Below are 18276 nucleotides of genomic sequence, written 5' to 3'. Positions count from 1 at the left end.
ACATTTTTAATTCCAAGAGAGACAAAACTCAAATAAAATTTGAAAATCCAAAAAAATATTTAAAAGACTTGGTCTTCACTTGTTTAAATAAATTCATTTATTTTTTTACTTTGCTTCTTATAACTTTCAGAAAGACGATTTTGGAGAAATTATACAACCTTAAAATTTTTTTTAGGATTTTTAAACACGTATACCTTTTTACCTTTTAAATTCCTTCCTCTTCTTTCCTGACAATTTAAATCACTGTTCAAGTAAAACATTTTTTGTTTATTGTAAAGAATAATAAATACTTTTTTATTTAATTCTTCATTTTAGCTTTTGTTTTTTCGACAATGAATATTTGTGAAACATTTCTTCAAATTTATTATGATTAAAATTCAAAAAAATTATTCTGGCAAATCTAGAAAATCTGTAGAATCAAATTTAAATCTTATTTCAAAGTCTTTTGAATTTCTTTTAAAATTTTGTTCCTGAAAATCTAGAAGAAATAATGATTTGTCTTTGTTAGAAATATAGCTTGGTCCAATTTGTTATATATTCTAACAAAGTGCAGATTGGATTTTAACCTATTTAAAACATGTCATCAAATGTTTAAATTAATCTCAAACAGGAAAAATTACCAATGATGTTCCATAAATTATTTTTTAAAATTTTTTCAAAAAGATTCGAATTAGCTAGTTTTTCTCTTCATTTTTTTCGGTTGAATTTAGAATTTTAAAGAGTTGAAATTGATGATAAACTATGTTTCAAAATTTCATTTCCGTTTTTTTCGTGTTTTCTCCTCTTTTAAACCGTTCAATTTAGTGTTTTTTTCATAATTTATTCTCTACAAAAAACCTTCCGTAAAAGGAAAAAAAATGTACGACGGAATGACAGACAGAAATACCCATTTTTTTATATATATATAGATTTATTTATTAAAGCTAAATTGACTAAATTGGCTATTTCTGGCAATTTATTTAAGTGTGTATCAAACTGGTAGCCCTTGGCATTAATCAGTACCCAAGAAGTAGCTCTTGGTTTCAAAAAGGTTGGTGACACCTGATCTAGGGAGCAGCCTTACCACTGCAAATAGCCCTTTTATGCGATCCTTGTACAAAACCCGTTTCCACTTGAGTTGGGAAATTGTGTTAGAGGTAAATAAAAACGGAATACAATGATTTGCAAATCCTTTTCAACCCATATTCAGTTGAATGCACTACAAAGACAAGATATTTGATTTTCAAACTCATTTTTTTTTTTGCAAATAATAATTAATTTTGAATTTCATGGTTGCAACACGTGCCAAAGTAGTTGGGAAAGGGCATGTTCACCACTGCGTTTCATCACCTTTTTTTTTAACACTCAATAAACATTTGGGAACTGAGGAAACTAATTGTTGAAGCTTTGAAAGTGGAATTATTTCCCATTCTTGTTTTATGTAGAGCTTCAGTCGTTCAACAGTCCGGGGTCTCCGCTGTCGTATTTTACGCTTCATAATTAGCCACACATTTTCGATGGGAGACAGGTCTTGACTGCAGGCTAGCCAGGGAAGTACCTGCACTCTTTTTTTTACAAAGCCACGCTGTTGTAACACGTGCTGAATGTGACTTGGCATTGTATTGCTGAAATAAGCAGGGGCGTCCATGAAAAAGATGGTGCTTAGATGGCAGCATATGTTGTTCCAAAACCTGTATGTACCTTTCAGCATTAATGGTGCCTTCACAGATGTGTAAGTTACCCATGCCTTGGGCACTAATGCACCCCCATTGTAACGACCGGGCGGCATAGCGATGCCGTGTTTGTTCCCCCGAGGATGGGTAGGCATGAACACAGCAAAGGTAAGATATAATGAAATTTATTTAACTAACAAAAGGAGCTAAGGAACAACAACACTGGAGCTAAGCAGAAAAACAAACCAAGGGCGCTAGCATAGAAGCTAGGATTAACAAACAGACAAACTAGACTTGGCACGAAGGCACACAAAAGGGAAAACAAATCATTAGCTTTAGAGCTAGAATAAAAGAACAAAGACGTAGCGTGAAAAGCTAGCGAGAATATACATTCAAGTAAAAGTCAGTCACTGTTGCTCGAAGGCAAATTAGAATCCCAGAATGAACAACAGAAAGGGGCGAGCTTAAATAAGGGAGGTGATTAGAAAAACTGGTGTGCAGGGACCGTGAGTAGCAAGTGAAAATAATATGAAACCATGGTGACAGACTAAACAGGAACTAAGGATGTCCATCCATCCATCCATTTTCTACCGCTTATTCCCTTTCGGGGTCGCGGGGGGCGCTGGCGCCTATCTCAGCTACAATCGGGCGGAAGGCGGGGTACACCCTGGACAAGTCGCCACCTCATCGCAGGGCCAACACAGATAGACAACATTCACACTCACATTCACACACTAGGGCCAATTTAGTGTTGCCAATCAACCAATCCCCAGGTGCATGTCTTTGGAAGTGGGAGGAAGCCGGAGTACCCGGAGGGAACCCACGCATTCACGGGGAGAACATGCAAACTCCACACAGGAAGATCCCGAGCCTGGATTTGAACCCAGGACTGCAGGAACTTCGTATTGTGAGGCAGACGCACTAACCCCTCTGCCACCGTGAAGCCGAACTAAGGATGTCGAACTACAAAATGTGATACAGAAAAGGAACAATAAACAAGAAGATGTAAAGATCCTAGTAGCGGATCGCAACACCCATACCATCACAGATGCTTGCTTTTGAACTTTGCATCGATGACAGTCTGGATGGTAGGTGGAGTGATTTCTCCAAATTCTCTGAACCTTTTGATGATATTATGGACCGTAGATGTTGAAATCGATAACCGTCTGGATGGTTTGCTTCCCCTTTGGTCCGGATGACATGATAACGAATATTTCCAAAAACAATTTAAAATGTGGACTCGTCAGACCACAGAACACTTTTCCACTTTGTATCAGTCCATCTGAGATGATCTCGGGCCCAGAGAAGCCGGGAGCATTTCTGGATGTTGTTGATAAATGGCTTTCGCTTTGCATAGTAAAACTTTAACTTGTACTTACAGATGTAGCGACAAACTGTATTCAGTGACAGTGGTTTTCTCAAGTGTTCCTGAGCCCATGTGGTGATATCCTTTAGAGATTGATGTCGGTTTTTGATACAGTGCCGTCTGAGGGATTGAAGGTAACGGTCATTCAATGTTGGTTTCCGGCCATGCCGCTTAAGTGGAGTGATTTCTCCAGATTCTCTGAATATTTTGATGATATTATGGACCGTAGATGTTGAAATCCCTAAATTTCTTGCAATTGAACTTTGAGAAACGTTGTTCTTAAACTGTTTGACTATTTGCTCACGAAGTTGTGGACAAAGGGGTGTACCTCGCCCCATCCTTTCTTGTGAAAGACTGAGCATTTTTTCGGAAGCTGTTTTTATACCCAATCATGGCACCCACCTGTTCCCAATTAGCTGCAAACCTGTGGGATGTTCCAAATAAGTGTTTGATGAGCATTCCTCAACTTTATTAGTATTTATTGCCACCTTTCCCAACTTCTTTGTCACGTGTTGCTGGCATCAAATTCTCAAGTTAATGATTATTTGCAAAAAAAAAAAAAAATGTTACCAGTTTAAACAAATATGTTGTCTTTGTAGCATATTCAACTGAATATGGGTTGAAAGTGATTTGCAAATCATTGTATTCCGTTTGTATTTACATCTAACACAATTTCCCAACTCATATGGAAACGGGGTTATGTACAAGTGCAATTTTAAATAACAATTTTCAGAAGCACCATTCAATTCAACACTGTATACCGGATTTATTCCTGCAGCCTCTCTCGGTGAGCACGGCATCTTTGGCTGTCGCAGGAAACATGGCTGACCTGATTGATGGATACTGCCGGCTGGAGGGGGTCTCTGAGGTTTCACTCATTAGCAGACCTGGCAAAGGTACAGTATACGCCCAAATTGGAAAAGGCAATTGATATTGTTATATAAGATATGCACTCTAATTTCGCTCATCGTTTATTCCTACAGGGAGAAAGGAGCTACCTCAAATTCCAAAACTGTGAGTTTATATTTGAATCCTTTTATAATGTTAACTCTTGACAAATATTGGAATGAATGTGATCTTTCTTTGTTTACTTTTGAACTAATTTTAATAACTTTATTAGAATCACTGTGAGGCCTTGTATTCAGGCGCATTTTAATGAATCAGAACCCAAATTATTTGATTTCAGGCGTTCAAGTCAGAGAAAAGAACAATCAAAGGTTCAGGACGTTTTTCAAATTATACGAGATTTGGGGAAGGGGGTTGGGGGTTGTTGTCACACGGGTTGTATGACGCACTAACTATAACTCGCCACCAGAGGGCGATTGCTTTTAAATCCTTCCATCCATCTATCCATTTTCTCCCGCTTATTCCCTTTTGGGGTCGCGGGGGGCGCTGGCGCCTATCTCAGCTACAATCGGGCGGAAGGCGGGGTACACCCTGGACGAGTCGCCACCTCATCACAGGGCCAACACATCCATTTCTACTTTGTAATGGGATGGAAATTACGGTAATGGAAGTTGGATCAATGCTCACCGACATTGTCTTCTAGGGCAGTGGTTCTCAACCTTTTTTCAGCTGTGTACCCCTGTAAATATTTTTTTAATTCAAGTACCCCCTTGTCGGAGCAAAGCATTTTTGGTTGAAAAAAAGAGATAAAGAAGTAAAACACAGCACTATGTCATCAGTTTCTGATTTATTAAATTGTATAACAGTGCAAAATATTGCTCATTTGTAGTGGTCTTTCTTAAATAATTTGGAAAAAAAGATATACAAATAATTAAAAACTTGTTGAAAATAAACAAGTGATTTAATTATAAGTAAAAGATTTCTACACGTAGAAGAAATCATCAACTTAAAGTGCCCTCTTTGGGGATTGTGATAGAGATCCATCTGGATTCATGAACTTCATTCTAAACATTTATTCACAAAAAAAAGAAATCTTTAACATCAATATTTATGCAACATGTCCACAAAAAAATCTAGCTGTCAACACTGAATATTGCATTGTTGCGTTTCTTTTCAAAGTTTAAGAACTTGCATTCATATTTTGTTGAATTATTATTCAACAAATATGAAGGATTTTTTAAATATTTTCTATTTTTAGAATATTTAAAAAAAATCTCACGTACCCCTTGGCATACCTTCAAGTACCCCCAGGGGTATGCTTACCCCCATTTGAGAACCACTGTTCTAGGGCAGTGGTTCTCAATCTTTTTTCAGCTATGTACCCCCTGTGAACATTTTTTTAATTCAAGCACCCCCTAATTAGAGCAAAGCATTTTTGGTTGAAAAAACGAGATAAAGAAGTCAAATACAGCACTATGTTATCAGTTTCTGATTCATTAAATTGTATAACAGTGCAAAATATTGCTCATTTGTAGTGGTCTTTCTTTAACTATTTGGAGAAAAAGACATAAAAATAACTAAAAACTTGTTGAAAAATAAACAAGTGATTCAATTATAAGTAAAAGATTTCTACACATAGAAGTAATCATCAACTTAAAGTGCCCTCTTTGGGGATTGTAATAGAGATCCATCTGGATTCATGAACTTAATTCTAAACATTTATTCACAAAAAAAGAAATCTTTAACATCAATATTTATGGAACATGTCCAAAAAAAATCTAGCTGTCAACACTGAATATTACATTGTTGCATTTCTTTTCACAGTTTATGAACTTACATTCATATTTTGTTGAAGGATTATTCAAGAAATATATTTATAAAGGATTTTTGCTATTTAAAAAAAATCCCACGTACCCCTTGGCATACCTTCAAGTACCCTCAGTGGTATGCGTACCCCCATTTGAGAACCACTGTTCTAGAGTAAGATGGCTAAAATTGAAGTGAGATTTTTTTTTTAATTTACATATCAAATTGTAGGTAAACAACTAATATCCTTAAAATTTGGGAAGAGAAATCTATAGTTTGAAATGGTTTTAGCGAAATAATCAGTTTTTAGACGGTTGTTAGCCTTGATGCTGGCGTAAAATTCCAGTTTGGGTTGGTTATTGCAGTTTTTGGGGGGTTGGTTGTCACAAATACCAAGAGCACGGATCCTCAAACGGTGGTACATGTACTACTAGTGAGTGATAAGCAGGCGAGATCTAGTAGTATGCCAAAGAATCACTTAAAGCAGCGGTTCTCAATGGGGGTATGCGTACCCCTGGGGGTACTTGAAGGTATGACAAGGGGTACGTGAGTTTTTTTTAAATATTCTAAAAATAGCAACAATTCAAAAATCCTTTGAAAATATAGTTATTGAATAATACTTCAACAAAATATGAATGTAAGTTCATAAACTGTGAATAGAAATGCAACAATGTATTTTTCAGTGTTGACAGCTAGATTTTTTGTGGACATGTTCCATAAATATTGATGTTAAAGATTTATGTTTTTGTGAAGATTTTTTTTAAATATTCTAAAAATAGCAACAATTCAAAAATCCTTTGTAAATATAATTATTGAATAATACTTCAACAAAATAGAATGTAATTTCATAAACTGTGAAAAGAAATGCAACAATGTATTTTTCAGTGTTGACAGCTAGATTTTTTGTGGACATGTTCCATAAATATTGATGTTAAAGATTTATTTTTTTGTGAAGATTTTTTAAAAATATTCTAAAAATAGCAACAATTCAAAAATCCTTTGTAAATATAGTTATTGAATAATACTTCAACAAAATAGAATGTAAGTTCATAAACTGTGAAAAGAAATGCAACAATGCAATATTCAGTGTTGACAGCTAGATTTTTTGTGGACATGTTCCATAAATATTGATGTTAAAGATTTCTTTGTTTTGTGAAGAAATGTTTAGAATTAAGTTCATGAATCGAGATGGATCTCTATTACAATCCCCAAAGAGGGCACTTTAAGTTGATGATTACTTCTATGTGTAGAAATCTTTATTTATAATTGAATCACTTGTTTATTTTTCCACAAGTTTTTAGTTATTTTTATATCTTTTTTTCCAAATAGTTCAAAAATACCACTAAAATGAGAAACATTTTGCACTGTTATACAATTTAATAAATCAGAAACTGATGACATAGTGCTGTATTTTACTCCTTTATCTATTTTTTTCAACCAAAAATGCTTTGCTCTGATTAGGGGGTACTTGAATTAAAACAAATGTTCACAGGGGGTACATCACTGAAAAAAGGTTGAGAACCACTGACTTAAAGTACAGTGTTTTATTTTTCTATATTCAAACACAGTTTTATTGTTTAAAAGTGTGTAATGTTACAGCGGCCAATGTATTGAATACAATTGTTAAATAAAACCATTTTGAATTCGGATTCATCATGATTAATCACATAATTTCAATTAACTTAAAAAATTGAGCCTAATATTTGGACACAGTTGCAAATTTATTGTTAGAATTTATTGACTTGAATGCACTACATTTATTTTCAGTTTTATCTAGAGGCCAGTCAGGGTGTTTTTCAAGTGACATTTTGACCATATCGTAAACCAGCGCCACATTTCAAGTCACCAGCCACAGTCTAAGTAAAGGAGAATGTGCAGTCAAAATAAATCTCATGATTATGCTGGGTATATAGATGATTAATGCGATGATTCTTCGAGATTAATCCAATGAGTTAACTTGTAATTTTTTTTTTCTGTAAAAGTGGATAAGATTTTTGTTTTTGTCAACGTAATGCAATTCAACGTTCACATTTAGTTCTGCCGTCTTGCCTTTTGTGAGAAGAAAAATGTTCCCATCAAAAAAAACATTGTGACAACCAACCCAAACCAAACATTTCAAGACAACACCGTATTTATCTTGAATGATATTTGGATAATGAGCAATTCACACTAGAGTAAAAAGTGTGACAACCAAACCCGTTCTCCACCACTGAATTTGGGGTTTTTATTAGTTATAAGCCAAATATCATCAAAATGATTAAGAAATGTCAGTATGTCTATTGTGAAAATTCAAGTGAATGTATAGCATGCAAAAGTTTCAATTTTGTATTAGCCTTTCACATATATCATAATCTATTGAGATGCGTGTGTGTGTGTGTGTGTGTGTGTGTGTGTGTGTGTGTGTGTGTGTGTGTGTGTGTGTGTGTGTGTGTATGTATATATATGTATATGTATATATATATATATATATATATATTTATATATATATACATATATATTTATATATATATCTTCTTAGTGGTTCTGAAACTTTTTTAACCACCATAATGACCAACATTAAAGTACAGTAGTGTAGTAAACCTACAGTAAATATTCATTAAACAAGGCAGAGGTTTTATTTATAAGTTTGAACACACATATTTTGTCATGATCCATGGTCCAGATCATGTTTTGTCTTTTCTGTTTGTTTTGGATTCCTTTAGTTCCTGTTTGTGCACCTCCTGAGTTTGTTTAGTCACCATGGTTACGTATTATTTTCACCTGCCTCTGTTGTTCGGGACGCTCACCTGTCTTTAATCAAGAGACATTATTTAAGCCTGCCTTTGCCGGTCACTCGTCCAGGCTTCTTTGTTTGCTTCACGCTACTGTTACAAAAGTTTGCTTGCCTCCTAGCTCGTGCTAAACTACAATCCAGTGTGATCGGCACTATTTTTCTTCATCTGGTTCTTCTGTTTTTTGGTGCTTCGTTTGTTCTCAGATTGAAATAGGTTCCTACCTGCAAGTCATGTCCGGAGTCGTCCGTTTGCATCCCGGGAGAACGAACCGCGCAGAAAGCTGCGTAAACCCGACCATAGCATATGAACAGTAACACTGTGTTTGAATTTGTAATTAAGTGTTTATTTGGCATACCACTGGATGGAGTTGGTGTACCACAATTTGAGAGTCACTGCTATATAGACGGTATAGCTCATTTGGTAGAGTGGCTGTGCCAGCAACTTGAGGGTTCCAGGTTCGATTCCCGCTTTCGCCATCCTAGTCACTGCCGTTGTGTCCTTGGGCAAGACACTTTACCCACCTGTTCCCAGTGCCATCCACACTGGTTTAAATGGAACTTAGATATTGGGTTTCACTATGTAAAGCGCTTTGAGTCACTAGAGAAAGGCACTATATAAATATAATTCACTTCACACTTCACTATATATGTGTATATATATATATATATAAATAATATATATATATAAATATATATATATAAATCTGCGTCTAAGTCCACCAACTAAAGATATAATTTTTAGACAAAATAATGAGTACTAATTTTGTGTCGTTACCACATGAAAGTGAGTATTATTTGTACTGTACCTGTTTTTCTTTGACACCTAAGCAATGCTGTTTAATCTCTTCCAGCGATGATTCCTCCCCACACAAAAGAGGTTTGACTGACTTGAATACACAACTTGCAGACTAATAAACAAAAATGAATCGTTGAACATTTTGAAAATGTTTTGTCTCATCAGATTCCGACATTTATGCTGAGATTCCCGAGGACAGACTGATGCCGTGCGGTGAATCAAATCCTAATCATTCTTGACAATCAGAAAACTGGAATATTATTAAACAAATGTTTTTAAATTTTTTTTTTCTGTCCACTCAGAGAAACATAGGATATCCCGAACTGATGTCATCGTGGGTCGCGTCCTTGGTGAGGGCTTCTTTGGAGAGGTTCATGAAGGTGTTTATAAAAGCCCGGTGAGTTAATTAGCATGATAGAACTGTACAGAACTACGTGCCCTGTTATATATAATCATTATTGTGACTGTGTTGTGTTTACAGACAGGAGAAAGGATCCAAGTGGCCATCAAAACATGCAAGGACTGCTCACCAGGCGTGAAGGAGAAGTTTCTTAGTGAAGCCGGTGAGTTGCTTTTCGTTTGAATGTAATAATTTAAGAGGTGTCCCAATCCGATATTATTATTGATATCCCAAATATCGTGTTGTATAAGCTTGAAATCTAAAGTTTTTGATACAAGTAGCAAAAGTTGGACAGTTAAACAGCTACAATAAGCACACAGGGTTGTTTTTTTACAGAATCCCAATCAGAAATACTTGAATAATCCCCGAGGGGAAATTAAGACTTCTTATAATATAATGCACAATATATGAATGTGAGTGTGAATGTTTTCTGTCTATCCGTGTTGGCCCTGCGATGAGGTGGCGACTTGTCCAGGGTGTACCGCCCGATTGTAGCTGAGATAGGCACCAGTGCCCCCTGCAACCCCCAAAGGGAATAAGCGGTAGAAAGATGGATGGATTATATATAAATATAATTTCTTGTATTTTAATATCTCTCCGACCGCACTAAGTTTGTTCAACTACGTTCATTTAAATCCCCTCCGTCTCCCGTTTCCTCTGGTGTCCCCCAGGGCTCTGTTTTCGGTCCCCTGCTTTTCATCATTTACATTCTTCCCCTTGGCAATATTTTCCATAAATTTAAAATACATTTTCACTGTTATGCGGATGACACCCAGCTCTACATCTCAACCAAACCAACTGCCTCTCTTCCTCCTTCCTCCCTTAAAGACTGCCTCAGTGAACTCAAGCAGTGGTTCTCATCCAATTTCCTTCAACTTAATAATAATACAACTGAAATCCTACTTGTAGGTACAAAAACCATACTCGCCAAAACCAACAGCTTGTCCATTACTCTCTGCAATTCCTCTGTCTCCCCCTCCTCCCAAGTCAAGAGTCTGGGTGTCATCCTCGACAGCACACTTTCCTTCCAAGCCCACATAAACAGCATTACCCGGTCTGCTTACTTTCACCTACGGAACATTAATCGTCTTCGTCCATCCCTTACCCCACATACTGCTGCCATATTAGTCCATAGCCTGGTCACCTCTCGCCTCGACTATTGCAACTCTCTCCTGTTTGGTCTCCCTCACAAGTCACTTCACAAACTTCAGCTTCTCCAGAACTCTGCAGCCTAGATAATCACCAGAACCCCTTCAATCCAGCACATCACCCCTGTTCTGCAACAACTCCACTGGCTACCCATCAAACACCGTCACCACTTTAAAATAATTCTCCTCACTTTCAAAACCATCCATAACCTCTCTTCATCATATCTCTCTGACCTGATCCATGTCGCCACGCCCTCACGTTCCCTAAGATCCTCTTCATCCATCCATCTCACTGTCCCCTTATTTAAACTGTCCACCATGGGTGCCCGAGCTTTCAGCCGCTCTGCCCCACATCTTTGGAACTCATTACCACCAGACCTTCGCAACTTGGACTCATTATCCCTCTTCAAGTCAAGACTCAAAACACACCTATACCGAACTGCTTATTCCTTGTAATCATCCTATCTTATTTATCTTTGTTGTTATTATTGTTGTTTTTATCCAATATGATTTTATTGTTTTGATTTTGTACGGTGACTTTGAGTGCCCAGAAAGGCGCCTTATAAATAAAATGTATTATTATTATTATTATTATTATTTTAGTCAATCCGTCCATCCCATCCATCCATTTTCTACCGCTTATTCCCTTTTGGGGTCGCGGGGGGCGCTGGCGCCTATCTCAGCTACAATCGGGCGGAAGGCAGTGTACACCCTGGACAAGTCGCCACCTCATCGCAGGGCCAACACAGATAGACAGACAACATTCACACTCACATTCAAACACTAGGGCCAATTTAGTGTTGCCAATCAACCTATCCCCAGGTGCATGTTTTTGGAAGTGGGAGGAAGCCGGAGTACCCGGAGGGAACCCACGCATTCACGGGGAGAACATGCAAACTCCACACAGAAAGATCCCGAGCCTGGATTTGAACCCAGGATTGCAGGACCTTCGTATTGTGAGGCAGACGCACTAACCCCTCTGCCACCGTGAAGGCCCTATAAAGAGTATATTTTAGTCAAGTTATTTACAAAAGGTAAACATGGTAGTTTATAAGGCGGTACTAATAGCTAGCAGCTAGTAGCTACACAACAGCTAAGCACACAAGATGTTGATATGTAATAAGTGTCCTAAAAGGCCTACTGAAATTAGATTTTCTTATTTAAACGGGGATAGCAGGTCCATTCTGTGTGTCATGCTGGATCATTTCGATATATTGCCATATTTTTGCTGAAAGGATTTAGTAGAGAACATCGACGATAAAGTTCGCAACTTTTGGTCGCTAATAAAAAACCTTGCCTTTACCGGAAGTCGCAGGCTATAATGTCACCGGTGTGAGGCAACCTCACATTCTCACATTGTTTATAATGTGAGCCTCTAACAAAAAGAGCTATTCGGACCAAGAAAACGACAATTCCCCCATTAATTTGAGCGAGGATGAAAGATTCGTGGCTGAGGATATTGATAACAAAGGACTAGAAAAAAAATAATAATTAAAGTTTAAAAAAAAAAGGCGATTGCATTGTGAGCGATTCATATGTTTTTAGAAACATTTACTAGGATAATTCTGGAAGATCCCTTATCTGCTTATTGTTGTAATAGTGTTTTAGTGAGATTTTAAAGATTGTAAAGACATACCTCAAGGTCAGATGACTGCGGTGAACACGAAGTGTCTCAGAGAGAAGCCGAGGAGCCAAGCTCACAGCTGCCTTTTTTGAAATGACAGCTGTTGCAGGACGACGAATAATCCATTGATGTCTCCGGTAAGATATATATCACAATTTCCCCATCCAAAAACATGCTGGTTGACGTAGAGAAAACATGTTAGCTTGACCGCTCTGCTTCACAACAAACAAAGAAACACCGGCTTTGTCTCGGTGCTAAAGACAGCGGCAATCCACCGCTTTCCACCAACAGCATTGTTCTTTATCGATTCTATTGTTATCCATCCATCCATCCATTTTCTACCGCTTATTCCCTTTCGGGGTCGCGGGGGGCGCTGGCGCCTATCTCAGCTACAATCGGGCGGAAGGCGGGGTACACCCTGGACAAGTCGCCACCTCATCGCAGGGCCAACACCGATAGACAGACAACATTCACACTCACATTCACACACTAGGGCCAATTTAGTGTTGCCAATCAACCTATCCCCAGGTGCATGTCTTTGGAGGTGGGAGGAAATGAACAAATTGCAAAAGATTCAGCAAAACAGATGTCCAAAATACTGTGTGATTATGCCATGAACAGAGACGACTTTTAGCCATGTTTGGTGCAGCGCTAACATTTCCTTGCAGTCCGTGACGTCACGCGTACGCGTCATCATTCTGCGACGTTTTCAACAAGAAACTCGCAGGAAATTTAAAATTGCAATTTAGTAAACTAAAAAGGCCGTATTGGCATGTGTTGCAATGTTAATATTTCATCATTGATGTATAAACTATCAGACTGCGTGGTCGGTAGTAGTGGGTTTCATTAGGCCTTTAACTCAGTGCTTCTCAATTATTTTCTGTCGTAACGCCCCTAGGAAAAAAAAAATATTGGGACCACCACACTTTACCATGACTATAAAGAGTATAATTTGTCTATAGAATTGTTATAAGTACACCTCTGCAATACATTGTATCCTCATTAAGTTCACAATGGGGTTTACGCAGCTTACTGCGGGGTCGTTCTCCCAGGAATGCAGACGGACTATTTCGGATAAAGCGTGCAGGTAAAAACATGATTTATTCCTCCAAATCAAAGTATTACAAAAAAACAGAAAACGAGCCGACAGAACAACGTGCCTGATCGCACTCGAAAATAAAGCAAATACTCAGCAGATGCGGTCCTCTCCAAGGTTTCTCATAGTCATTCACATCCATACTTGCCAACCCTCCTGGATTTTCCAGTAGACTCCCAAATTAAGCGCCCCTCCCGAAAACCTCCCGTGACAAATTTTTCTCCCAAAAATCTCCCGAAATTCAGGCGAAGCTGGAGGCCACGCCTCCTCCAGCTCAATGCGGACCTGAGTGACGTGCACAAAGAGCGTGTCTGCCCAATGACGTTATAACTGTAGAATGATCGAGGGCGAGTTCCTGGTTTCTTATGTGGGTTTATTGTTAGGCGGTTTCATTATCGTCCTCCCAGCGCGGTAAAACAACACACAACAACAGCTGTCCGAATTTGTCTACCTGAAGCAGTTCGTCTGCCAAACAGCAATGTGTTGGGACACTCTTAAACAGGACAATACTGCCATCTAGTTTACATGCATATGGTTAGAAAAACAAGGATGGAATATTCAACCCTCAACTCAACAATGAGTAGATGAGTTATGTGTGTGTAAATGTGTAAATAAATAAACACTGAAATTCAAGTATTTCTTTTATTTATGATAAATATACATATATATATATATATATATATATATATATATATATACATATATATATATATATATATATATATATATATATATATATATATATATATAAATTATCAAGTAATTATAGTTGCAAATCACACACAAATTCACTGTCTCCAAGGCAGGAACATATTATAAAGTATCCAGTAACAAACGTGTTTTCATCATAACATTTACTGTGTCATGGGCGCAACCTAATGAATTATTGTGGCCATTGTTGAAGGTGTTGCCAAAACAAAACAATTACCACTCCACTTCAACTTAAAGGCCTACCGAAAGGAGATTTTCTTATTTAACCGGGGATAGCAGGTCCATTCTATGTGTCATACTTGATCATTTCGCGATATTGCCATATTTTTGCTGAAAGGATTTAGTAGAGAACATCCACGATAAAGTTCGCAACTTTTGGTCGTTAATAAAAAAGCCTTGCCTTTACCGGAAGTAGCAGACGATGTGCGCGTGACGTCACGCGTTGTAGAGCTCCTTACATCCTCACATTGTTTACAATCATAGCCAGCAGCAGCTAGAGCTATTCGGACCGAGAAGGTGACAATTTCCCCATAAATTTGAGCGAGGACGAAAGATTCGTGGATGAGGAACTTTAGAGTGAAAGAATAGAAAAAAATAAAAATAAAACGCGAGGGCAGTGAGAGCGATTCAGATGTTTTAAGACACATGTTCTAGGATAATTCTGGAAAATCCCGTATCTGCTATTGTGTTGCTAGTGTTTTAGTGAGATTAAATAGTACCTGAGGTCGGACGGGTGTGGCCACGGGTGTGTTGACGCCAGAGTCTCTGAGGGAAGTCACAGCAGCTGCATGGACGGCGCAAGTTTCCGCTGATGTCTCCGGTAAGAGGCGATTTATTACCACAATTTTCTCACCGAAAACTGCCGGTTGACATGTAATCAGGATCCATGTTTGCTTGACCGCTCTGATCCATAGTAAAGCTTCACCTTCGGGAATTTTAAACAAGGAAACACCGGCTGTGTTTTTGTGGCTAAACGCTAAAAGCTTCCCACCTCCATCTTTCTGCTTGGACTTCTCCATTATTAATTTAACAAATTGCAAAAGATTCAGCAACACAGATGTCCAGAATACTGTGTAATTATGCGATTAAAGCAGACTACTTATAGCTTGGATCGGGCTGGAAAATAATGTCCGCTACAACCCGAGACGTCAAACGTACGCGTCATCATACCGCGAAGTTTTCAACACGACACTTCGCGGGAAATTTAAAATTGCAATTTAGTAAACTAAAAAGGCCGCATTGGCATGTGTTGCAATGTTAATATTTCATCATCGATATATAAACTATCAGACTACGTGGTCGGTAGTAGTGGGTTTCAGTAGGCCTTTAAAGACCGCATCATTTCAGACGGTTAATTATTAAATAGTTTAATGTTTTTTTATACATACAATTTTTCTCTGTTTGAGTGATTTTACTTGATCAAACCTTTTCTAACATTCCACACTGCAAAACAATAATTTCGGTGACTCCAGTGTCCAAAAACATGCATCCCTGGGGTAATAGGTAACTCTGTCAATAGAAGTGAATAGGAGTGTGAATTTTTGTTTGTCAATACAGTATGTGCTTAGTAGCTGAATGGGTTTCCATAATTAGTTTGTTGGGCTGAAATTAACAAATGGATGACATGTCATTTCAGAATTAATGAAGAATCTAGACCACCCCTACATCGTGCGTCTGATTGGAGTCATTGACGACAACCCGATATGGATCGTCATGGAGCTCTATGAACATGGAGAGGTTTGTACTGAAGTTGCCGAAGCTGTTGTTGAAATGTACAAACGCCGTTTCCATATGAGTTGGGAAATTGTGTTAGATGTAAATACGGAATACAATGATTTGCAAATCCTTTTCAACCCATATTCAATTGAATGCACCATAAAGACAAGATATTTGATGTTCAAACTCATACATTTTTTTTTTTTTTTTTTTTGCAAATAATAATTAACTTAGAATTTCTTGGCTGCAAAACGTGCCAAAGTAGTTGGGAAAGGGCATGTTCACCATTGTGTTACATCACATTTTCTTTTAACAACACTCAATAAACGATTGGGAACTGAGGAAACTAAATGTTGAAGCTTTGAAAGTGGAATTCTTTACCATTTTTGCTTGGTGTACAGCTTTAAGTAGTTCAATATGTCCAGGGTCTTGTTGTCGTATTTTACGCTTCATTATGCGCCACACATTTTCGATGGGAGACATGTCTGGACAGCAGGCGGGCCAGGAAAGTACCCGCACTCTTTTACTACAAAGCCACGCTGTTGTAACACGTGGCTTGGCATTGTTTTGCTGAAATAAGCAGGGGCGTCCATGATACCATTGCTTGGATGACAACATATGTTGCTCCAAAACCTGTATGGACCTTTCAGCATTAATGGTACCTTCACAGATGTGTAAGTTACCCATGCTTTGGGCACTAATGCACCCCCATACCATCACAGATGCTGGCTTTTGAACTTTGCGCCTATAACAATCCGGATGGTTATTTTCCTCTTTGTTCCGGAGGACACCACGTCCTCTGTTTCCAAATATAATTTGAAATGTGGACTCGTCAGACCACAGAACACTTTTTCACTTTGCATCAGTCCATCTTAGATGAGCTCGGGCCCAGCAAAGCCGGCGGCGTTCCTGGGTGATAAATGGCTTTCGCTTTGCATAGTAGAGTTTTAACTTGCACTTACAGATGTAGCGACCAACTGTAGTTACTGACAGTGGTTTTATGAAGTGTTCCTGAGCCCATGTGGTGATATGCTTTACACACTCATGTCGGTTTTTGATGCAGTACCGCCTGAGGGATCAAAGGTCTGTTATATCATCGCTTACGTGCAGTGATTTCTCCAGATTCTCTAAACCTTTGATGATTTTACAGACCGTAGATGGTAAAATCCCTAAATTCCTTGCAATAGATCGTTGAGAAATGTTGTTCTAAAACTGTTCGACAATTTGCTCACAAATTGGTGACCCTCGCCCCATCCTTGTTTGTGAAGTACTTAGCATTTCATGGAAGCTGCTTTTATACCCAATCATGCCTCCCACCTCTTCCCAAATACCCCGCACACAAGTGGGATGTTCCAAATAAGTGTTTGATGAGCATTCCTCAACTTTATCAGTATTTATTGCCACCTTTCCCAACTTCTTCGTCACGTGTTGCTGGCATCAAATTCTAAAGTTAATGATTATTTGCAACAAAAAAAATATGTTTATCAGTTTGAACATCAAATATGTTGTCTTTGTAGCATATTCAACTGAATATGGGTTGAAAATGATTTGCAAATCATTGTATTCCGTTTATATTTACATCTAACACAATTTCCCAACTCATATGGAAACAAAGTTTGTATAAACCATAGATATGATTAGGTAGCACATTATTGCAGTAATAGTGAGCAGCATGCTGATGTTAGCACTATTCCATTCAAGCAATGCACTACAATGCGTTGTATGTTATAAATAAATCATGATTTGGTTGTTTCTCAATAGATGTTCATGCAACTGCCCTTGTTGTCATTGTAAAAACATATAATATTACTACACAATTAATGTTTTTTGGTAAAAAAAAAAAAATCTTACCTATTGAAGATTATTCTTAGTGTCTTTTTGTTTCCACTATACAACGTATTTTGCAACCGAAAGCAGCACAAAATGTTTCGGTTTTGATTCCTAATGTCATTTTGCTAGACTATCTTAGGCTTTCCGTAGGCATGCAGCTTAATGAAGCGTGACGTATCTACTGGGGCTGTATAGCTTGGTTGGTAGAGCGGCCGTGCCAGCAACTTGAGAGTTGCAGGTTCGATCCCCGCTCCTGCCATCCTAGTCACTGCCGTTGTGTCCTTGGGCAAGACACTTTACCCACCTGCTCCCAGTGCCACCCACACTGGTTTAAATGTAAAAATTACATATTGGGTTTCACTATGTAAAGCGTTTTGTGTCACTAGAGAAAAAGCGCTATATAAATATAATTCACTTCACTTATACTGTATCTTTAGTTATATCTTTGGTATGATCCATAAAGCTTGTTAATGCATCACAATACTGTGGAAACCGCTATCTCTCTGACAGGC

At 37.9% G+C, this 18276-nt stretch overlaps 1 protein-coding gene across 2 annotated transcripts in view; it reads left to right on the top strand.

The window, feature by feature from the left end:
- LOC133544378 (protein-tyrosine kinase 2-beta-like) overlaps nucleotides 1-18276 on the top strand; it is a 67465-nt gene that overhangs the window by 17990 nt on the left and 31199 nt on the right. For both annotated transcript variants that reach the window (XM_061889625.1, XM_061889624.1), the window contains exons 11-17: nucleotides 3797-3914; nucleotides 4002-4032; nucleotides 9295-9320; nucleotides 9405-9452; nucleotides 9542-9636; nucleotides 9721-9802; nucleotides 15855-15955. In XM_061889625.1, the coding sequence (XP_061745609.1) occupies nucleotides 3797-3914; nucleotides 4002-4032; nucleotides 9295-9320; nucleotides 9405-9452; nucleotides 9542-9636; nucleotides 9721-9802; nucleotides 15855-15955 (501 nt within the window). The remainder of the gene's footprint in view (nucleotides 1-3796; nucleotides 3915-4001; nucleotides 4033-9294; nucleotides 9321-9404; nucleotides 9453-9541; nucleotides 9637-9720; nucleotides 9803-15854; nucleotides 15956-18276) is intronic.

Source organism: Nerophis ophidion, linkage group LG27, assembly GCF_033978795.1.
Source record: "Nerophis ophidion isolate RoL-2023_Sa linkage group LG27, RoL_Noph_v1.0, whole genome shotgun sequence".
NCBI classification, from domain to species: Eukaryota; Metazoa; Chordata; class Actinopteri; order Syngnathiformes; family Syngnathidae; genus Nerophis; species Nerophis ophidion.
Note: the sequence above shows the minus strand (reverse complement) of the source record. Positions and strands in the feature narration are given on the sequence as shown.